Raw genomic sequence first — 24,535 nt, forward strand, 5'->3', positions numbered from 1 at the left:
GGGACCAACTACGGTTCCCAGGTACTTTAAACTCAATTTTCCTACATATGATGGCTCAAAGGATCCTTTACTTTGGTTCACGAAATGTGAGCAATTTTTCTATCATCAACAAACGGTGGATGTGGACAAGGTCACATTGGCCGCCTACCACCTGCTTGATGAAGCGCTCATGTGCTTCCATCACTACCGAAATGTCCATTCGACTTGGGATTGGCTACATTTTAAACATGCTTTCCAGATGAGGTTTGGACCTCCAGCTAGTAGCAACCCAGTGGGGGAATTGATCAACTATAAATAGACTGGAACCTTAGAATTGTACCAAAAAATATTTCAGAAAAGGTTGGCCCGAGCAAGTGAATTTTTTCCTCCTCACCTGCATGTTCAGATCTTTAATGCGGGCTTGACCGAGTCGGTTCGATTGGAAGTGGAATTACTCGGCCCTACAGACTTGGACTCAGCCATGAATTATTCCAGGGCTGTGGAATAGAAACAAAGAGTTATGAGAGACTCATTAGGCCGAAAACCCTTTTGGACCAACAGACTACCGGGTACTGCACCTGGTCCACGTTTTGGCTCTTCTGCCCCTAACCGTGCAGAACAGTCTACAAGGGTGCCCCCCCCCCCCCCCCCCCTTCCCCACGATCTTCCATGTAAATTCTTGACTAAACAGGAAATGGAGACAAGAAAGGCCAAGTGCCTCTGTTTTAATTGTGATGAAAAATTTCTTCCAGGACATACCTGCAAAAGATTACTCAGGATTGAACTTTGGGAAGAGGGTCCAGAAGTGCTTCCTGAAGTTGATATTGTTGAAGAGGAACAGCAAGACCTAGAGCTCTCCCCCCATGCCATGCATGGCCTGCGTAGTTCTAAGACCATGACGGTAAAGGCCAAGTTACACCATCTCCTGTTACTTGTTTTAGTTGATTCTGGCAGCACACCACACATAATTTTATCAGTGAGCCCACAATGAAACAATTGGGATTAGAAATCCAACAGCAAAAGGGTCTCTAGATTTCAGTGGCCAATGGGGCTAAAATTGCCAGTGTTGGGTTATGTGTAGACACCCCTTTTACTATTGAGGGACATTCATTTAAGGCAGACTTACCGGTCATTCCTTTGGCAGGATTTGATTTGGTTCTCAGGGTAAAATGGCTTCAGCTATTAGGCCCTATATTGTGGGATTTTTAGGCTCAGACTATGATATTTACAGCACAACAGGGCTAGATTACATTGCAGGGTATTAAGGCACAGGTACCTAGCACACTTCACACTTTACAGATTTAGAGCACTGGTGATTGTAAGTTATCTCCATTACTTACAGTATTTGCGGATTTATTTAATGACCCTACTGGTCTACCACCAGTGCGTCACTGTGATCACCGCATTCGTTAGAAGTTGGGAACCGATCCAGTGGTGGTGTGTCTTTATCGTTACCCACATATACAGAAAGATTAAATCGAAAGACAATGCCTGAATATGCTCGCTCAGGGAGTTATCCAGCCCAGTAGGTATCCCTTCTCATCCCCTGTTTTACTAGTCCGCAAAAAGGATAAATGATGGAGGTTTTGTGTCGACTACAGGCAACTCAATATTCAAACAATTAAAGACAAGTTCCCCATCCATGTGGTGGACTAGTTGCTGGATGAGTTACATGGTGCTACAATTTTTACCAAGTTAGATTTGAAATCGGGCTATCATCAAATTAGAGTTCACCCTGCAGATGTGGAGAAGATTGCGTTCCACACGCACCACGGTCATTTTGAGTTCCTCGTCATGCCCTTCGGTCTCTCCAATGCATCCTCCACCTTCCAGGCCCTCATGAATGAGATATTTTCCTCACTTCTGCGGAACTATGTGTTAGTATTTTTTTATGACATCTTGGTCTAGAGCAAAAATAGGGACAACACCAGCACAAGTTAACCGCATATGAGAGGGAATTGATTGGGTTAGCCAAGGCCGTCCAACATTGGTGGCCTTATCGTTGGAGACGAAAATTTCTAATTCGTACAAATCATTGCAACCTCAAGTATCTTCTTGAACAACGCCTCACCACATCACCGCAATAGCATTGGTTGACTAAACTCATGGGCTTCGATTTTACAGTTCAATATAAGCCAGGCAGCTTGAATTTGGGGGCTGATGCTTTGTCTCATCAGGACATTCTAGAACCACACGTTTATGCTATCAACAACCCACGATCACTTTTGTTGGATTCTATTCGAGAGGAGACACATCAATATCCAGAACTTATTTCATTATATCAGGATATTCAGCAAGGAACAGCAGCTAGTCATTGGATGATTCAGAATCGTCTTATCTTATACAAAAACAAGATTTTTATGCATCACACGTCCCCACTTCTTCATACCATTCTGTCTTCTATCCATGATAGCACACATGAGGGTTGACAGAAAACATATTTCCGAATTAGTCAGTAATTTTATTGGAGGGGTATGAAGAGCATGATTGCTGATTATGTAGCTGCTTGTCAGATTTGTCAAGGAAACAAGGCCGAATTTTTAAGTCCTGCCGGCCTACTACAACCTCTGTAGCTACCGTCTCAAATTTGGTCCAATATTTCAATGGACTTCATTGATGGCCTTCCAACTTCATCAGGTAAATCCGTGATCTTAGTTGTGGTTGACCGTTTTTCAAAATATGGTCACTTCATTTCTTTGGCACATCCATATACTGCTACTCATGTAGCTCAGTTATTTATGGGCCACATTATCCGATTACACGGGATTCTAGCATCCATTATAAGTGACAGGGATGCCATTTTTACCAATACCTTTTGGAAAGAATTATTCAAATTACATGGCACCCAATTGGCATTCTCTTCTGCATATCATCCACAGACTGATGGACAAACCTAGGTCATCAATCGCACAATTGAAATGTATCTTCGCTGTTTTGTGGGGGACTCACTTGGGTAGAATTTTGCTATAACACTTCTTACCACAGCGCACTGGGAACTACTCCTTTTAGGGTAGTTTATGGCAAAGATCCACCTCATTTTTTATCCTATGAACTGGGGGCATCCAAAGTCGTCACTTTGGACCAAGTGTTATCTGAAAGAGACGCTATGCTCACTGAGGTGCGTACTCATCTCCAAGAGGCCCAGCACTCTATGAAGTTCTATTATGATAAGAAGCACCGAGAGGTATACTATTCCCTAGGAGATTATGTGTAGTTAAAGCTCCAACACTACCGCCAGCTGTCACTGACTGCCTCCAAGCGCCACAAGTGTTCTCAGAAATATTATGGTCCATTTCAGGTGTTGGACCGCATTGGCCCCGTGGCCTACGCTTGCAGCTACCACCTGAGGCAAAGATACATAATGTATTTCACGTATCCCAACTGAAGCTATTTCAGGGCGAATCGCCCTTGCTGCACACCCCTCTGCCACCACTCCATGAAGGTCGTGTCCTTTCTACTCCAGCTCAGGTATTCCAGGCACGCCACATTCAAGGCGATTGGGAAATTCTCGTGCAGTGGACAGATGCAGACCCCAATGACACTACATGGGAGCCTTTATCAGCATTTTGGCTTCTCTACCCTTCCTTCGAGCTTGAGGACAAGCTCTTTCTTCAGGAGGGGGGGTGATGTTATGGACTCTATAGCATCACGAGTTACCAGTAGGCGTAGGAATTAATTAATGTAGTTTTCAATTTTCATGTAATTGATTTTGGTTTGGTTTAGTTTAGAATTTATTTGGCTTGAACCAGTGACCCAAGGGTCTGAATTGTATTTGGCGTCCTCAATCCTATTTAAGGGGACGGCAAGGTTAATGAAGGTAGCGATTGAATTATAAAATTAGCCTAGAGTAAATCAGAGTAACAGGTTGAGAGCTCCTTCAAGCTCTCCCCCCTTTTCCCAAATCCCCCTTTCCGAATTTCTCTTACATCACTCCATCAATCTATCCCTATGTCAAACAAAACAATGGAAGGAAGAGAAGAGAGGAGGGTGACAAGATCCATGGCTCGTGAGGATCCTAACAGAGTTCTCCTCAACGAGCTCAGGGGTGTGCGTTGTCCTTAATGAACCTAGGGTTTTCAAGCATCCCTTTGGCTTGATTTTTATCTCTCTTCTTCCTTCCTATGAATCCATGTGTCAGATCCGGGATCATAACATTCTCTTACCTTCATCGTTCTCATCGGCACAAACGACAACCACCGTTATCAAAAGAAAAATGAGAACAGAGAGTCGTGGAAGGTGAAGAGGAAAAGCCATTTCTACTTTCTATCCCTCCCGGTCTCCACTACAGCTTGAAACTTCTGCTTTCCCATTTGCATTTTATAGACATCCAACATCTGCACAGCAAACACAAATCCCACATGGCTCTCGGTTACCTGGGAAAGACTAGTGTCGTCAGCCACTCGTAGAAAAAATGCATGTTGTTAACGTTGGTCCACAGTACATCATACTAGTGTCGAATATAAAGTGTGCCTTCACCCACCATTAATGTAAAACAAAAAAAATCTTGAAACCTCAAAAAACAAATCTCACATTAAACAACTATGATGTGGTAACCTGAGGACCCAAATATTATTGTTTTTAGAATAAAAATATATAAATAAAATTTTAATTATAAATAAATAAATATTTGTGGGCTTGATCTAATATGAATGCTCATATTGTGCGAAAAATATGAAATCTAAATGCTGACTGTTCGATCAGTGCTTTTGCTTGATCGATGGTCACCTTTAATTTCTTTTACTTTGAGTCTTTCTTCATACCCGATTGAAAGCAACCTTGGTGACCTCTCTCCTCTGTGAGCCAGAAATCCCCCTTCATCGTCTCCATTTTACGACCTCTCTATTCTGTGAGCAAGAAATCCTCATTCAACATCACCGTTGTCGTCACCGTGTACTACTCCATCTTCTCAGTCTCTCTCTTATGTGAGCTAGAAATCCCAATTCATAGTCGTCGTTGTCTTTAATGTGCCCTACTCCACCTCTACCAGGCATCCCATCCATCTTTAATTCATCAGTAACTTATTTTTAGAAGAAGAAGAAGGTAGAAGATGTAGGAAGGAAGATGAGAAGGTGAAGAGAAGGGTGTTGTGGCAATAGCACATGTTGGAGAAGAGAGAATTAGGGTTTACAAGATAGCTCGAATAAGCCTCCTCCCCCTCTCTACGTTATTTATATATGTTGGGCTTGAATTCCCTAGTCCATAAAGAAAACAAAAAAATCTCTCAAGTTTCTAATTAATTACATCTTATACTATCCACTCTCTTAATTACATGATATACCACTTGAATTTTTTCAACAAATTCATATGAAACCCATGTAGTGATTAAGATGGACATGGATTTCAAAATATAACTTGAGTATGTCCATGTTAACATGAGTCAATCACTTGAGCCAATAGCACTTAATTCAAGAAGATGTATAGATCATGATTAATCACAATACCACTAACATACATAACCTTACTTAAAAACAACCAGTGTTATTTCTAATATGTGTCAACTAAATTCTGATTGTGTTGGAAGCTAACATAATCTTTCCTTGACATGTCATTGACTAATGATAATCTAATGTTCTTTAAGCCAATGGTTAATAATGTGCTAGCTTATATAGGATTTTGATTTTCCTAAAAATTCCAAGTCTACATAAATTAGTCAAGGATTGGTATATGTTGTTAAACGATGAAACTATTTATGAATCAATCCTTAAAACAGAGACTAATATAAAAAAATCTTTGAAATGACATGAACATCAAATTTAGAGTTTGATTTGCACAATTCAAGTCACACAAGTAATTAAGATGATTTTCATTTAGTATATAGTTTGGCTCAAAGAATATAATCCTTGCTAAAAGATCAAGTGACCTTGGGTACCCAAATTTGTTTGGGTCCGGCTATCTCAACTTTTGAAGAAAAATTTAGGCTTCCCTTGAGAATATGAATTTGTTTCACATCAGTCAGCTTTGGTCTTGTAGCTGAGGACTCAAATGTGTAATGGCCTATGGTTCCACATTTATAACATGAATCATTATGCATAGGTGTTTTTGGGACCTTTGTCATATTTGTCTTATGAGAACTACTACATTTTCTTTATATTCTAGTCTCATGGTCCTTACCTCTAACTTCTACTTTTATCACTTTAGGAATATGATATTCTGATTTATCATGAGTGACTTTTTCTAAAGTTAATTTCTCTAAAGTGTAGGATAAGTCAAGAGCTTTTATCTCAGCTACACAATTGTAGGATTTTAAAAAATTGTTTTCTTCTTGAAGTTCTAAAATCCTTGAACAAAAAATCATCATTTTCATTTCTTAATTCATGAATATTTGAAGAATGGAGTTCAAGTTTCTCAAATTCTAAGATGGGCCTCTTAGTTTCTTTTCTAAGTCCTACCTTCGAGGAGCAATCAACTTTCAAGGGTTCAATTTTCTTTTCTAATTTTAAAACTTTCCTCCTTAAATTTTTTGTTCATTAAATTTTTTGTTTTCCTTTTTTATTCTTCTAAGTGAGGACATTGATTCATCTAGTTGTCTCATGTGTTCTTCCTTGTGTGATTCCTCACAACTATCTGTTAAGTTGTGGAGCTTAATCAATTGCCTTTCGCTGAGTCGGTACGTGGATCAACCTTCGCAGTAAGGTCGTCGTGGAAGGGGGACGGGCAACCCCAAAAGGTCTACAATATATTGATTGTTGTTTCATTAAAGGAAGTTTGGGGATTTCACTCTTGTATTGTGGTTTCCCTAGTTTTCTCTTTATAATTGAGGGGGAGAGGGGGCGGGGAGCTACTAGACTTTTATCATTATTGTGGAGAATCATTTGTTGCGGCCCGAGAGAGGATAGCAAAAAATACATGTAAGTGTGTGTGGTTTCTTTTATAAGCTATTCAATCTTCATAGTAGATTACTACAACGGCGGAACAACAGACGTAGTCTCACCTTGAGGAGAACCTGTATAAATCTTGTTCTATTTTTGTTCTTGCTTTTTTCTTCCTCTGCGATTATTATTATTTTTCTCGTCATTTTGGAATTAGGGCTTCTAATTCCTAACACTATCACTCTCTGAACTTTCATCTCAATTAGAAATGATGTTTCCTGCTAAGCATGAACAAATGCAATCTTCAGTGTTGCGGAGAATCATTTGTTGCGGCCCGAGAGAGGTTAGCAAAAAATACATGTAAGTGTGTGTGGTTTCTTTTATAAGCTATTCAATCTTCATAGAAAATTACTGCAATGGCGGAACAACAGATGTAGTCTCACCTTGACGCGAACCTGTATAAATCTTGTTCTATTTTTGTGCTTGTTTTTTTCTTCCTCTACGATTATTATTATTATTCTCGTCAGTTTGGAATTAGGGCATCTAATTCCTAACACTATCGCTCTCTGAACTTTCATCTCAATTAGAAATGATGTTTCCTGCTAAGCATGAACAAATGCAATCTTCAGTGCCTATAATGTTACTTTGTGTGGTCCACTCAAGAGTGTGAAAGGTCATATTTCGTGCTCCTAGAAAAATCATATTCTAGTTTATCCCATAAATCCTTAGCCAATTTAAGAGATGAAAAGGAATCTACCAATTCAGAATCTTCAAAACTAAGAATGAGTTCCATAGTGTTAGCATTGCCTTCAACTTTTGGAATGACCAAGTCATCCCAATCACATACTTGTTTTCGAATAAATCTTCCTTATACATTTTGGGATGGGACGAAGGGTTCATTGATGATTGCTTCCCATAATTCAAATCCAATGGGTTATAAGAAAAATTCCATTCTAATTTTCTACCATTGATATTGTGTACTATCAAGCATATGAGTAAAATAGGGAACCCAATCCTCTTGGAACGTAATGTCTACTTGAGATGGCACTAAAACCAATTAGGATTTTGATTTCATGGTTGGGCCTACTCTAAAACAAATTGTTGGCCATGGTGGCTTTTCAAGAGGAGGGGGAATCGATACATTAAAAAAAATGGCTCAGAGTGAACATTAAGATCGTTAAGAAATTAAATAAGTAAACACCATAAAAGAACACATAATTTTTTCTCGATATTTCCCTATTAGTAATCACATCCCAAGAAACCTTCTCGGAAAAATTCCACTAGTTGCTCTACAACTTGGAAAATTACAAGATTAAAGAGATTTTAACCTTCTTTAAGCCAAGTGTAATACCCTACACACTCTTACAGTCTCTCCCAAAGACATTACAACTAGATTCTAGCTCTAGTGGGACTTCTCTTTCTAGAATTGAGGTTTTAGACAACCACTTATAAAATTATAGAGTAGAAAGAAAGAAAAATAGAATGCATACACTTTTGGGTGGGAGAAACAGCCTTCTCCTAGTAAGATCTAAGTCTCCAATGCCCTTAAGCATTTGAGTAAATTTCCTAGAGCTTAATTTTACTAGGATGCATGAGAAATCATTGAGAGAATTGACAAAAATTGCAAAATCTGGCTTTTTTTTCTCGAATGAGGGTTTGAATGAAATTTTCAAGTGAAGTGAGTATTGAAAGCACTTGATTTTCAAATAATGGTCTATAATTCTTTTAATAGATATTTGGTGGGATATTTATAAGATTCCATGCCAAAATAGCCTCTATTTGGTTGTTTACAAAAACCCGATAGACACATTGATCAATCAATTGTATGTAACAACTATATTTCTATGAATCTTAAGGCTTATTGATCGACTACATCATCGATGAATGCATTTTCAAGCTCTCAGAATATTAAGTTGAGCTATCAATGTTGCTTGATTGATCAATCATGCATGGAAGCTCTTGCTAGAAAAATTAGTATAATGAATTAATACAGTGGGTATGAATGGTCATGCTTTACTTTATGTCCCTTATAGCCATGGTTTTGTTTTATCGAACAATATTGTAAGTATGATCAATCATGCCTTATATTTTTCAATGTCTTGAATAGGTATGATCGATCAATCATATGAATGATCAATCATGCTATATAGCTCATTCTGACATAGTTCTATCTAATTAATCAATGTTATAGGTATGATCGATCATGCTTCATATTTTTGCCAAACTGCATAAGGAATGATCGATATTATCACATAATGATTGATCATGCCAATTGCCAATTTTTTGTAAAAGACTTCTAAGCATAATAAAATTTATCCTAAGATTTGCTAGCATGTTGTAAACTCGGATATGAATCAGTTAAACATGATTTTCAAATCAATGTACCTTAAAGATAAGAAATTCTACCCTTCTCTTGCATTGCTAGAGTTCTTGAGATATTTCTTCTAAACTTGACTCTTGTCGACAAATGTTCATTTTCTTCTTTGTGTAAGTTCTTCTTCAAAGTAATAATCTTGAATGTATTTTTACTTCAAGTCTTGACTTGACAACTTAATTGATCGTTCATTTATCTTGAACTTTTGTCAAAGACCTCATAATATTTGTACTACAAGGCATATGTCTAAAATCCACTGATACTATCGTTAGTAACACACTTGTTGATTTTCATGATTCCATGAATTTAGCTCATGGAGAAAAAGGGAGAGAGACCCATTGGGAGAAAACTGGAGGAAGAAGAGGTTATGGACTTGATGTCCTAACCCTCCCCCTGAAGCTCTATTTATAGATTAATGAAACTACTGTATTACAATAATACCCCTAAACTTAGGGTTTAGGGTTTTAACCCTGGAACTTTAATCTAATTACATCAATGCCATCTCTATAAGATGACCCTTTATTTAACATTCTACCATCATTGTATGTAGGCCTATGAGTCTTCTCCTTGATCTGTGGGCCTTGAGCCCATCTTCCATATCTCTTGGATGTATAGGCCTTCCTTGGTCTTATGGGATTGGGCTCATCTTCTAACATGCTTGGATATGTGGGCCTTCCTTGGTTGTGTGGGTTTGGGGCCTATCTTCCAATATTCCCCCTCAAGTTGGGGGTGAGAGAATAGCATGAACTTTCAGCTTGCTGCAAATGATGTATAAAATTTTTTTTGTATAAAATGGTAGTCCTCCCATCTTCCAACACTCCCCCTCATGCTGGTGCTCTCTTCCATGAGGCCCAGCTGGTCAATTTAGGGGGGTATAACATATATGTAATGATAAGTTCCTCCGTCATGGTGTCCCAACCGTTGACATTTGATATTTTTTATGAGGTATTAAGTTCCTCCGTCATGGAATCCCAACCATTGACATTTGATATTTTTTATGGGGGTATTAAGTTCCTCCGTCATAGAATCCCAACCATTGACATTTGATATTTTTTACAGGGGTATTAAGTTCTTCCCTTATGGAATCCCAACCATTGACATTTGATATTTTTGACAGGGGTATTAAGTTCATCTGTCACGGAATCCCAACCATTGACATTTGATATTTTTGACAGGGGTATTAAGTTCCTTCGTCATGGAATCCCAACCATTGACCTTTGATATTTTTGACAAGGTATTAATTTCCTCCGTCACGGAATCCCATCCGTTGACATTTGATATTTTTGACGGGGTATTAAATTCCTCCGTCATGGAATCCCAACCGTTGACATTTTGATATTTTTTACGAGGACAAATAAATGATGGTATGAGGCCATCTCTTCTTCAACAATAATGTCTCATCCAAAGAGACACAATAGCAGCAGCTGAAATGGGCTTGGGCCTATATAACACAAACCAAAAATTCTTGTAAAATTAACACATGAAATAATCTAATGCAAATATCTATTCCAAACAATATATGAACAAGGAATTATCTGTCAATTCTTCAAAATAATAATCCAGCCAAAGAAAAATTTACTGAGTCACGCCGAGTCAATAATTTGAGTCATTACAGAAATATGTATAAGCTTTGGTCTAGACACGTATATCGAGGCAAAAAATAAGTGGCCCGTGATAGGTTGACCCGACCAAGTTGACTCGGTCTGAGTAGGTCTGGGTTAACTGAGTAGACTGGTGTTGCTCAACAGCAGCTAGTAGGACAGCTCGGTTCACTGGGTTGACTCGGGCGGGTCTGGTCTGAGTCTTGCCAAGCACGGGCTGGTGCTCATTAATTGAGGTTTCCTAACATAGGAAACATGAAATTTTTCTACAATGTTTTCTTCCTCGACCTAACAGAGCGGAAAAGCCTTCTTCGTCCAGAAACGGCAACCATGTGCTGGCACTCGGGAAGTTCAGCAGTCATAATTCCAAAGCAAACTTTTCGAATAAAAATCAATCCAACAGATTAATCGGCAAAAACAAAGAAATGCAGAAACACAACAGAGAAAATTATCTCACGGCACTGGAAATACGGTTCGGCTGGAATTGGCAACACAGCAGAGTCGTCGTTCTTTGAAGCTGGCAATGAACTCATTATGGAAAGGCCAGTGAAGAATAAGATCAATTTACAATCTTCACCAACCTAGGATGGACAATAGCAATGGGATTTTCTCAGAGTCTCGGGAGCAAAGTTGTCTCCTCCGGCGATGTTGGCTTCTGAGCAGTTATTCTCTTTGAAAAAACATCAACTCTCTGTTAGTTTTAATGGAGCTCCTATTTCGGTAGAAATTAACACTGTTATCAATCAGTAACTTCCGAAGGAAAGACAACAATGTGGCCTGCTTAGATAATTCACCAGCTGGATAAAACAATAAAGAATAGCAAGAACACCTCATGTTGGAATTAAAAGATGAGGTCACAACTTGTTGCAGCTTTATATGAATGTGACTTTGAAAGGTCCGCCTATCACTTGCTTGATCGCAGACACCTTCTTCGTATGGCCAACGACGATTACCAGGAAATTTGGACTGCTTTAAGTGTCATTCTGGACGGAGCCTGCACTCGTCTTCTCGCTCTACTATCACATGGATCTTCTATGGATGAATGGTCATTTCAGATCTATTGGTACGCAGTGCAAGTAACATGAAGCATGAAAATAAGGATACTGAACTTAAGACTCGGTAATACGATTTAATCAAAATAAGAAAGCCAAAAAAAATAAAAAAATAAATGCACGAGACTAGGAAATAAAAGAGGAGAAAAAAATTTTATAACCCTACACGGAGGAGAATGAAACCTGAAAAACCATAGTTAAAATCCTAAAAATCAATGCTCTAATACCATACAAATGTTACCGAAGCAACTTGGGAAGATCTACAAGTATTCCAGCACGTCTACCCTTCATTCGAGCTTGAGGACAAACTTTTTTCCCAAGGGGGAGTGATGTTATGGACTCGATAGCCGAACGAGTCATCCAAAGACGTCTCGGATGAGTTGGTGACTCAGAGAAGATCACTCAAGTAACTTCGGATTTATATGTTTGATTTATTTCAGCACATAGTAGTGTGTAAGCCAGCAATGGCAATATTTTAAAAACTCATAATTGGTCCTTGGCGTGATTAGCGTTAAGAGGACTGACGGAAAGAGGAAAGAAGAAAAAGTCGAAATTCACCACAAACAGGATCAGCATTCTCCTCTAAGGAACCTAGGATCGGCGTTCTCCTGGACGAACCCAAGGTTCAGGTCTCTCTTTGATGAGCCTGACTTCTCCTCTTCACTTCATGAATTCACCCTTTTCTAACCATTCTTGGTAAAGATAGGTCGGCCAGGGAAATCTGTCCAAACAGGTCCCTTCCGAATCCCCTTGATGATCATTCGTCTCATCGTGTGACGAGGTCTATGGTCAAGGACCATAACAATTTGGTATCAGAGCGGGTAAATATGGGGGATTCTTCAAACCTTGAATATTTGATGGCAAGGGTCACATAAATGATGAACGCCAGACAGGAGGAGACGGAGGGTCCACTGGCAGCATTGCTGGATAGCCGACTCTCTCAAGTATACAAGATGATTTCCGGCAGAACACCAACCCCGAGAAAGAGGGAAAAGGCACCTTCGAATGGGCAAGGTGCACACGACGCTGGATGAATAGAGCACACTGGATATGGGGGAAATTTCAGTTTAGGTAACAAGGTAGTTCCAAGGTACACTAAACTTGATTTTTCGGTCTTTAATGGGAACTGCTGTAATAGACAGAGTTGGGTTGGCCGCCTTCCACATGCTCGATAAAGAGCAGTTATGGGGCCACCAACTTGAATTGGAACATCCGGGGATAGACTGAGAGGAATTTAAGGAATTATGCACCATTCGGTTTGGCCCACCGACCCAAAGCAACCCTTGGGGCGATTTAGTTCTCTTACGCCAGACCGGAAGTGCTGGAAGTGTAGCCGAATACCAAAAACAATTTCAAGAGAAGGTAGCTTGAGCCAGTAAGATGGTCAAAGTTGATCAACATGTTAGTTTATTCACGGCAGGATTAAATGAGGCCCTGAGGTTGGAAGTGGAACTTCTTGCACCACTGGATTTGGCACGAGCAATGAATTTAGCTAGAGCATTGGAGGCAAAACAAAAATTCCAAACACGTCGACCAATGTGGCAAAATGGGAAAACCAGCTCGGGAGGGTCCTCCACAGCATCCCAGTGGTGAACTAATGCTACTGCTCCAACGACTTCCACCCATAAAAATTCCCCGACCACTCCTGCATTAAAATGAAAATTAAACAGAGCAAAAATGGAAACATGTAGAGAAAAAGGGTTATGCTACAATTGTAACGAACAATACACATTCGAGCATCAATGTAAGAAACTCTTCTGGTTACATATTGCTGGAAGAGTTTACAGACCTCTTTCAGGAACCTATCAGTCTCCCGCCATTGAGACACTATGACCATCGGATTCGTTTGAAGGCTGGCTCCGAAGTTGTGGTTGTGAGACCATATAGATATCCCCACCTTCAAAATGATGAAATTGAAAGGCAATGCACATTGATGTTAGAAAGAGGTCTCATTAGACCGAGTACATCCCCTTTCTCTTCTCTAGTTCTTTTGGTGAAGAAACATGACCACACATGGAGGTTTTGCGTCGACTACCGGGAATTAAATGCAAAGACTGTTAAGGATAGGTTCCCTATACCAGTGGTTGATGAGTTATTAGATGAATTGCACGGGGAAAAATTTTTCACCAAGTTAGACTTGCGGTCCGGCTATCATCAAGTTAGAATGTACCCTCCAGATATAGAGAAGACAGCCTTCCACACTCATCATGGTCATTTTGAGTTCATTGTCATGCCCTTCGGTCTCTCCAACGGGCCATCAACATTTCAGGCCTTAATGAATGAGGTAGAAAATTTGTTCTAGTTTTCTTTGATGATATCTTGATTTCAGCAAGTCACGGCTTCAACATTTAAAAGACATGCATCTGGTATTCCAACTGCTTCGGACTCATCATCTATATCTAAAACGTTCCAAATGCTCATTTGGTCGTACTCAGGTGGCCTATCTGGGTCACGTTATTACAGCAACAGGGGTCACCATGGATCTGGAAAAAATTGCAGCTATACTTCAGTGGCCACCACCGAGCAACATTGCTGCCTTAAGGGGATTTTTGGGGTGGCAGATTATTATCGAAAGTTTATCCACAATTATGGCCCCCTGGCAGCTCCCTTATCCAACTTGTTGCGTAGTAATGCCTTCCATTGGACTGCCGCAACTGAGAAATCCTTCCAGACTCTCAAGCAAGCTTTAGCCTCTGCACCGGTACTTCAGTTACCGGATTTCGAAGATGTGTTTGTGATAGAATGTGATGCATCTAGCAACGGTATTGGGGTGGTGCTTCAACAATCCCAACATCCCATAGCCTACTTCAGCCGTCAGCTAGTGCTACACCATCAGAAGCTACCAGCCTATGAAAGAGAACTAATTGGCTTAGCGAAGGCCGTTAGGCATTGGAGACCCTACTTGTGTGGCCGATTTTTTATCATCCGCACTGACCACTCCAATTTGAAGTTTTTGTTGGACCGACGTATATCAACTTCGCCACAATAGCACTAGATTAGCAAGTTAATGGGATTCAATTTTACAGTGGAACACAAGCCGGGTCCGTTGAACAGAGCTGTTGATGATCTCTCACGTCGCTCAGATGAAGAACTCCAAATTGCTGCCATTAGCCAGCCCACCCCTCTTATACTGGAGTCCATACGCAAAGAGAACCAGAACACACCAGAATTACAGCAGCTCTCCCAACAAATTCAATACATGACAACATCATTCTGTACAAACAGCGCATATATTTAGCTCATACTTCTCCCTTGGTGGCAATTGCATTATCAGCTTACCATGACAGCACTCATGAGGGCCTACATAAAACTTTACAGCGGATCCGTGAGGATTTTTATTGGGCAGGTATGAGATCCACAATTGCCAAGTATGTCGCTGCTTGTCCAATGTGCCAGCGCAACAAGGCCGACCATTTATCTCCCGCTGGGGTACTACAGCCACTCGATCTTCCCACTCAGGTATGGTCGGACATCTCTATGGATTTTATTGAGGGTCTCCCTAAGGCAGGGAGGAAGTCTATTCTTTTTGTGGTAGTTGACCACTTTTCAAAGTATGCCCACTTCATTCCCATGGCACATCCTTATACCGCAACCACAGTAGCCCAAGCCTTCTTTGAGAATATTCTTCGTCTCCAAGGCATCCCGGAATCCATAGTCAGCGATCGAGATGTGGTCTTTACCAGTAACTTTTGGAAATACCTATTCAAATTATGTGGCATAAAACTGAAATACTCTTCTACGTATTACCCTCAAACTGATGGCCAGACCATGGTGGTGAACAGAACAATTGAGATTTATTTAAGGTGCTTTGTGGGGGACAGCCCAAAAAAGTGGGTTCAATGCCTTATATGGGCGGAGTATTGCTACAATACATCATTTCACACGGCCTTACAGGAAACACCCTTCAAAATACTATGTGGCCGGGATCCCCTCGTTTGCTTTTGTATGGATGCAGTTGATCAAGCTCTAATGAGTCGAGACAAATTTTTGGATTATGCTATCCAACGTCTTCGGAAAGCTCAAAGCCGCATGAAGCTACATTATGATCAAGTTCATCGGGATGTTCAATACACTCCGGGAGAATTTGTATGGCTCCGCCTCCAGCCTTACCATCAAAATTCAATTGCGGGGAATTGGCACAAGCTTCGTGGAAGTATTTTGGACCCTTCAAAATTACTCAGCGGGTGGGACAAGTCACCTATCAGCTCCAATTGCCACCGGAGTCCAAACTTCACGATTTTTTTCATGTATCTCTCTGCTCAAGCCCCTCAAAGGACCAGCACCTCATTCAATTCTGACGCTGCCACCGATCGAAGACGGTAAAGTCTCTCTCACTCCCATCAAAGTTCTGGATGCTCACCAGATTGAGGACATGACCGAAATACGTGTTCAATGGTCACATACAGATGTTACCGAAGCAACTTGGGAAGACCTACAAGTATTCCAACACGTCTACCCTTCATTCGAGCTTGAGGACAAGCTCTTTTCCCAAGGGGGGAGTGATGTTATGGACTCGATAGCCGAACAAGTCATCCAAAGACGACGCGGATGAGTTGGTGACTCAGAGAGGATCATTCAAGTAACTTAGGATTTATATGTTTGATTTATTTCAGCACATAGTAGTGTGTAAGCCAGCAATGGCAATATTGTAAAAACTCGTAATTGGTCCTTGGCGTGATTAGCCTTAAGAGGACTGATGGAAAGAGGAAAGAAGAAAAAGCCGAAATTCACCAAAAACAGGATCAACGTTCTCCTCTGAGGAACCTAGTATCGGCGTTCTCCTTGACGAACCCAAGGTTCAGGTCTCCCTTTGATGAACCTGGCTTCTCCTCTTCACTTCACGAATTCACCCTTTTCTAACCATTCTCGGTAAAGATAGGTTGGCCAGGGAAATCTGTCCGAACAAGTCCCTTCCCGAATCCCCTTGACATTCCTTCCTCTCGTAGTGTGACGAGGTCTATGGTCAAGGACCATAACAATGGGCCTTCTCTTGGATCTGTGGGCCTTGAGCCCATCTTTCATATCTCTTGGATGTATGGGTCTTCCTTAGTCTTATTGGTTTGGGCCCATCTTCTAACACACTTGGATATGTAGGTCTTCCTTCATCGTGTGGGTTTGGGCCCTATTTTTCAACCACACTTTCAAGTTAAAAGAGACATTAATACTTATCAATTTCTTCCTGAAAACAGTTATTCTTCATTTTCTTTGCTATCCACTTAAGAGTGACCAAATTTTTGTTTACCTTCTTGTGTTTTAATTGGACATAAGTTTATGGCATTCATTGTCATGAAATATGAACAAGTAAAACTTGTATTTATGATGCGCAACGGCTGAGACCCGGCACCTCCCCAGTCACTCTCTCTCTCTCTCTCTTTCTCACTAAAAAACAAAAAAAAAAACCAAAAAAAATCTCTCTAACTCGGCCCACAATAGCGTTCAAAATGGGTCGTCAGACAATGAACAAATCGATCGAGATTCTTGGTGGAGGACCCACCTTCAGAAACTGCGTCATGCAAAGCCCATCTGACGTTCTTCATCTTCTTCCTCAGCTCCTCCCCTTGCTTGCGATCCATCACTTTCTCAATAGCTCTTGCCACCGTCTCGCGTTTCACTATACCAGGTCTTCCGATACTGTGCCCACCTTCCATTCTTCCACGACCAACTTCCTGTTAGTGAACTGATCCATCAGCAAAGGCAAACACAGCATGGGAACACCGCACCAGACGCTCTCCATCACCGAGTTCCACCCGCAGTGAGTCAAGAAGCCGCCTATGGCAGGGTGGGAAAGCACCGAACTCTGCTCGCACCACTGCACCAGTATACCCTTGTCCTTCAATTCCTTGTAGAGCTTGCGGGACAATGGGTTCTCTGTTAAGTGTTAAGATTTACTCTGAGATTTCTTCCCTTAAGGAGAAATCATGTAAATATTCTGTAAATCCGGTGATTGGGTAATCCCATTAATCACTCATTATTTTTCCATGTATATTCTGTAAAACGGCTATTTAAGCCGACGATGTGAATGAAAAATCAAGAGATTGAATTGTGAATTATTATTTTCGACTTGGTATCAGAGCAGGAGAATCATCTCCTCTCCTTCTCGTCGCCGAAGAGTAGAGCGAAAGCTCTGTTCCGTAGTTGTAGCTGAAGAACAGAGCGAAAAATCTCTGTTCCGTAATCTAAACTCTGTTTCACCGTGAAACAGAGTTGTTCGGAAGCTCCGCAGGCCGCCACCGACGATCTTCCATCAGAAAGCTTCGTTGAGACGTTCTGCAGGCTACCGACGACCGTATCCGAGCCACTGCTCGGCCTTCCATCAGAAACCTTTGCCGACAGACGACTCGCCGCGAAACAGAGCCGTTCTGACGGTCCGCAGGCCGCCGACGATCGAAGCCGAGCGACTACTCGGACCTCAACCGACCTTCACTGACGCCGGCGAAGGGGGAGACGCACAGTCTAGACGAACCGGCAAAGGGGGAGACGCACTGTCTAGACGAACCGGCAAAGGGGGAGACACACTGTCGAGACGAAAACTTCGTCGTCTCGACGAAGAAGAGGTATAGTAACCGGACCAAGATTATTTTTTTTTTTTGAACTTAGGTGTCGTAAAATTATTTTTTGTCCGAGACCGGATTTCTCGAACAGACCAAGATCGGCCCAGCATAAGCGAACCGGACCAGACCAGTCTACTGATCGGACCAGACCGAACCGGAGCAATATTATTTTTTTTAGAAAGGGAACCAGACCACACCGAAACAGTATACGGACCGGACCGGACCAATATTATTTTTAGTGAACCGGACCACACCGAATCAGTATACGGACCTTCTTTTCATCATGTCGAAGGAATTAACACCGATTATTCATGTGCAATCCGAAAACTCTGGTTTTACAACCAGTGTCACTCTTACCGAAGTCAACTATGATGTATGGTCCCAGATCATGGAGATGCAAATTGCGGGAAGAGAAAAAACTCGAATATATTATGGGAAAAACACCATTCCCACAAGAAATGGATACCTCCTATGCGAAATGGTATGCTGAAAATCAAAAAGTCAAGGGGTGGTTGTTAACCTCTATGTCACCAGATATTATGAAGCGTTATATTCGGCTGCGTACCGCACGCGAAATATGGAATGCTCTGGAAAAAGCTTTCTATGATGGGTCAGATGAATCACAATTATTTTCATTGAATCAGAGAGCTTTCTCCACCAAACAGACCAGTCGTCCTTTATCAACGTATTATGGTGATCTTGTGAAAATTTTTCAAGAGCTTGATCATCGTGACAGGACTATAATGAAAGATCCTGATGATGTTATCGCTTATAGGAAATCCATTGAAAGATTGCGCGTTCATATTTTCTTAAACAGATTGGATGCAGAATTCGAACAAGTCCGTGGTGAAATTCTCAGAAAAGACCCGATATTGGATCTTGAAGAAGCATATGCTTATGTACGTCGTGACTCTATTCGTAGAACCACTTTAAATAGTGAAGTTGACCATGTTGAGACATCTGCAATGGTAGCACATCGAGCTAAGCCTAAAACAGCTCAAACAACTAGTCCTAACAGTTATCAAAATCGAACATCAGGATCTCAGAATCGTAGCTATGAGGTTGGAACAACCAAACCAGAGCACATTTGTACTCACTGTGGTGAGACTGGGCATACAAAGGAACGATGTTATGAACTTATCGGGTATCCAGAATGGTGGGAACCTACAAAAGCGCCTCGCAAACGGAACTCCAAATCAAATAATCATGCTTCCGTTGTAGTAGCAGAACCTTCCACCTCTCACACAGCTGAGGATGCATCAGTCTTAATCGCTACATCTGGTAAGGTTCTTAATACTTCCACTCCTAGTAGAAATAGTGAATGGATAATTGATTCTGGTGCTACCGATCATATGACCTTTGACAATCATCATGTTAAAAGTATGAAACCATCTGAACAACATATCGTATCTACAGCAAATGGTACTCCATCTCACGTTATTGGAGAAGGTTCTATCACTCTTACTGAAAATCTGAGTCTTGATTCTGTATTAGTTGTTCCAACCCTCAATCATAATCTCTTATCAGTTGCTCAAATAACTCGTACTCTGCATTGTATTGTGGTTTTTTGGCATAACCTTTGTGTTTTTAAGGACATTCGAACTCAGAAGACAATTGGGTATGGTACTAGAAGGGGGAAACTCTATTACCTTGATCTGCAGCCAGAAAGTTTTCATCAGTTAGCCCAAGCGTTCTCCATGAAGAATAAATCTGCAAATTCTGACATTTGGTTATGGCATAAACGGTTGGGTCATTCATCCTTTGGTTATTTAAAGAAATTGTTTCCTACACTTTTTGCCAAACTATCTATTTCAGATTTTAAATGTGATGTATATGAATTGGCGAAAAGCCATCGTGTTCCATTCCAAATAAGCATGAATAGGAGCTCAGAACCGTTTATGATTATTCACTCTGATGTGTGGGGTCCAGCAAATATAGCATCTCTTAGTGATAAACGGTGGTTTGTTTCTTTTATTGATGATCACACCCGTATGACTTGGATTTGTTTAATGAAGTCAAAAAGTGAAGTTGGTTCGTTGTTCAAACAATTTCACAGAATGATAGTCACTCAATATCATTCTACAATACGAACTCTTCGAAGTGACAATGGTGGAGAATTTGTAAATCAAAGTTTCAAAGAATATCTAGATGATCATGGTATTACTCATCAAACTACTTGTCCGTACACCCCTCAGCAAAATGGGGTTGCAGAGGGAAAGAACCGCCACCTCCTTGAGGTTGTTCGTGCTTCCTTGTTTGAAGCTCATATGTCGGCTAGTTACTGGGGTGAAGCCATCACAACTACAACTTACCTTATCAATCGAATACCCTCGAGTGTGTTACAATTTCAGACTCCCTTGAGTGTTCTTCATAAAACCATAAGTGCACCTGCTGTGCCGAATCTGCCACCTAAAGTTTTTGGGTGTGTAGCCTTTGTTCACCTCCATAAGTCATTGAGACATAAATTGGAACCCCGAGCTCTCAAGTGTGTTTTTGTTGGTTATGCTCAACATCAAAAAGGTTATCGTTGTTATCATCCTCCCTCTCGCAAATTGTATGTCACTCTTGATGTAGTATTTCACGAAGAAAACATGTATTATTCTACTCCCGAGTCTTCAATATAGGGGGAGAATAGGATTGAATTGAAGAACCTTTATCATCATTTGGATATCTTGGATACTACAAGTGGTCAACATTCCGATTACAGCTGTGGACATCAAAATGATACAAATCAACATGATTCACAGGATGGAGAAAGACAAGACCAGATGGAAGTGATGCAACCAGAGTCTCAGCCGCCATCTTCCCCCCTTCATAAAGTACCAATGGATCAATTGCCTTCTGAGTCTGAATCCATGTCTGAACCTCAGGTAAGTTCTGAAACTCAACTAAGAGTGCTACCTCATCGAACCACAAGAGGAAAACCAAGAGTCAATTATGAACCTCTTCTCACCTCTAAATCTCAGTATCCCATGCATAATTTTGTGTCTTATCATAGATTGTCAAAGGCAAATGAAGTATTTGTGAATCAATTATCTCCTATATCTATTCCTAATAGTGTGCAGGAAGCCTTGAAAGATCCTAAATGGAAAGAACCCATGAATGAAGAAATGAGGTCCCTTCAAAAGAATTCAACATGGGAAGTGGTTGACCTACCTATAGGAAAGATACCAGTTGGATGCAGGTGGGTATTTACCATTAAATATAAAGCCGATGGCACCATTGAAAGGTTCAAAGCAAGGCTTGTCGCCAAAGGATATACTCAAACCTACGGGATCGATTATATGGAGACATTCGCACCAGTGGCCAAAATCAACACCGTTCGAATTCTACTATCTCTGGCTGTGAATCTTGATTGGCCCTTATATCAGTTTGATGTAAAAAATGCATTTTTGCATGGAGATCTCCAAGAAGAAGTATATATGGAATTACCTCCTGGATGCATTATGCAAAACAAAGGATGCAAACAAGTATGTAAACTGAGGAAATCCCTATATGGTTTGAAGCAGTCCCTGAGGGCTTGGTTTGGAAGGTTCACGAATTTTATGAAATCTATCTGATACAAGCAAAGCAACTCAGATCATACTCTCTTCCTGAAATATAACAAGGAGGCCATCACAGCTCTTATTGTATATGTTGATGATATGATAGTCACTGGGAATGATCCAGAAGAAAAGAAATCATTGCAAAATCGTCTTGCTAGAGAATTTGAAATGAAGGATCTTGGCTACTTAAAATATTTTCTTGGCATTGAAGTGTCCAGATCCAAGGAAGGAATTTTTCTATCCCAACGAAAATATGCTTTGGATTTATTGAAGGAAACTGGTATGACAGCATGTAGTCCAGTCAGTACTCCTATGGAAGAAAATTTGAAACTGGGAATACATTCAGATCAAGTTCCTGCTAACAAGGAGTGTTATCAGAGACTAAGTAGGAGGTTAATGTATCTTGCACATACCCGACCAGACTTAGCTTATGTACTAAGTGTGGTTAGTCAATTTATGCACTCTCCAAGTGAAGAACATATGAATGTCGTCAATCGTATCCTATGCTACTTGAAATCATCTCCAGGGAAAGGAATTTTATTTAAAAAGGGCGGTGACTTGAAAATTGAAGGTTATACCGATGCCAATTGGGCTGGGTCAATAGAAGATCGACGGTCTACATCTGGATACTTTACATTTGTAGGTGGAAATTTGGTCACTTGGAGAAGTAAGAAACAAGAGGTGGTGGCTAGATCTTCAGCTGAAGCCGAATACAGGGGAATGGCCAAGGCAATATGTGAATTATTATGGATAAAAAATCTGATACAAGAATTACATATTGAGCAAACAAGTCCTATGAAATTATATTGTGACAATAAGGCCGCATGTGATATTGCCCACAACCCAGTCCAGCATGATAGAACTAACATGTTGAAGTTGATAGACACTTTATTAAAGAAAAGTTAGAAGCAAGAATCATTGAAGTCCCTCATGTTCGATCTGAGGATCAGCTTGCTGATGTGCTAACCAAGGCAGTGTCTTACCGAGCTTTTAACAAATGTCTTGACAAGTTGGGCATAAGTGATATCTATGCACCAACTTGAGGGAGAGTGTTAAGTGTTAAGATTTACTCTGAGATTTCTTCCCTTAAGGAGAAATCATGTAAATATTCTGTAAATCCGGTGATTGGGTAATCCCGTTAATCACTCATTATTTTTCCTTGTATATTCTGTAAAACGGCTATTTAAGCCAACGATGTGAATGAGAAATCAAGAGATTGAATTGTGAATTATTATTTTCGACTTTCTCCTCGTTTGAACCCAGGGTGTCTGGTCGGAGCGCCCACAAGAAGGAGACATTGCTGATTAGTATTCCCATGGCAATCTCTTGCAAATCGCAGTAAGTGAGGTGAGCGTAACTGCCGAAGGAGACGTAGAGAACGGTGCCATGAGGCTTGGAGCCAAGCCACTGAGAACAGTCCGACTCGGACCAGAGATTCATGGGAACGGAAGAGTATGGTCTCCCAGGTGGCGAGATGGGTCCGATGGCGTAGAAGGGTTTCTTGGAATGGAGGGCGGAGATTACTTCGGTTTCTAATTCAGTGACGGTGTTGCATAAGACGTAATCGGCAAATTCCGCTTCATGGAACGCTTTGAAGATGATCTGGTGGCAGATAGTGGAGATGTCTGTGTCTTGGAGGTATGACATGAGATCCGATGGCTCGATCGGTGCGACTCCCGGGATGTAGTCTATCGGGTCCTGACGATTATCTGAAAGTAGAGCAACAAAATGATTTCAAATTTCGGATTGAATCACGGATCCAATTGTTCATTCTGGAATTAAATTCATCCTGCAACACTGCAACTAGCACTGCGTACCAATAGATCCGAAATGACCATTCATCAGTAGAAGATCCAAGTGATAGTAGAGCGTGAAGACGAGTGCAAGCTCTGTCCAGAATGACACATAAAGCAGTCCATATTTCCTAGCAATCGTCGCTGGCCATACGAAGAAGGTGTCGGCGATCAAGCAAGTGATGGGTGGACCTTTCAAAATCAACCTGCGCACGAGATGTTCGACGTGTGCAGATGTGACATGCAGTAGAGCTGCCATGAACTGGTCATGGTGGAGCGATCGGTCAAACTCGATCGGCAGGCTATCGCTGATGAGCTCATAATGGATGTCAAGTCCCATCTTCCGAGCTCCAGCAAAGATATCATTGGCAGAGTTTGGCCGGGCCTTGGGGATATGGTGATCGATGGCCTCTGTGTTGACGAATGTGACTGTGAGGCCCTTGGCTGCAAGCTTGATAGCGAGGTGAACTGTCGGGATTAAGTGGCCTTGGAGAGGGTAACAAATAAGGAGGCAATGAGGTTTCGCCATTGTCTAAGCTAGTAGCAGGAGTAAGACACAATCGATCACTCTCACTATCTCTGGTTAGACAAGTCGCATCATAAGAAAATTCATGGCGGCAGGGTCAGCTAGGAAAACCCATAATTGCTTTTTTTGGCTTTCAGGATAAGGAATATGAGATTATTAGATTACGTATTGGAGAGGTTCAGTCTTTTCCTTCCGTGTTTTTTTTCTCGCAAGCTAAAATTGTCTTTACTATCAAACGGATATGGTCGTCACTTATCAGCTCAACCAGGAGAGCTAAGAACTGAACGGCCATGTTCAGTCTTTTC

At 41.0% G+C, this 24,535-nt stretch overlaps 1 protein-coding gene across 1 annotated transcript; it reads right to left on the bottom strand.

The window, feature by feature from the left end:
• Window positions 1-17,229: 17,229 nt before the first annotated feature.
• Window positions 17,230-24,233, bottom strand: LOC137943543 (UDP-glycosyltransferase 86A1-like). Its single transcript, XM_068789033.1, is given in 4 exon segments — window positions 17,230-17,450; window positions 17,453-17,663; window positions 23,154-23,620; window positions 23,729-24,233. Coding segments are annotated over 4 exon segments (1,404 nt in total).
• Between the last annotated feature and the right edge of the window lie 302 nt (window positions 24,234-24,535).

The sequence above is a fragment of the Aristolochia californica genome, unplaced genomic scaffold (genome assembly GCF_029961685.1).
Source record: "Aristolochia californica isolate CCGP_79_NKW_82.1479 unplaced genomic scaffold, dmAriCali1.0.hap1 SCAF_11, whole genome shotgun sequence".
NCBI classification, from domain to species: Eukaryota; Viridiplantae; Streptophyta; class Magnoliopsida; order Piperales; family Aristolochiaceae; genus Aristolochia; species Aristolochia californica.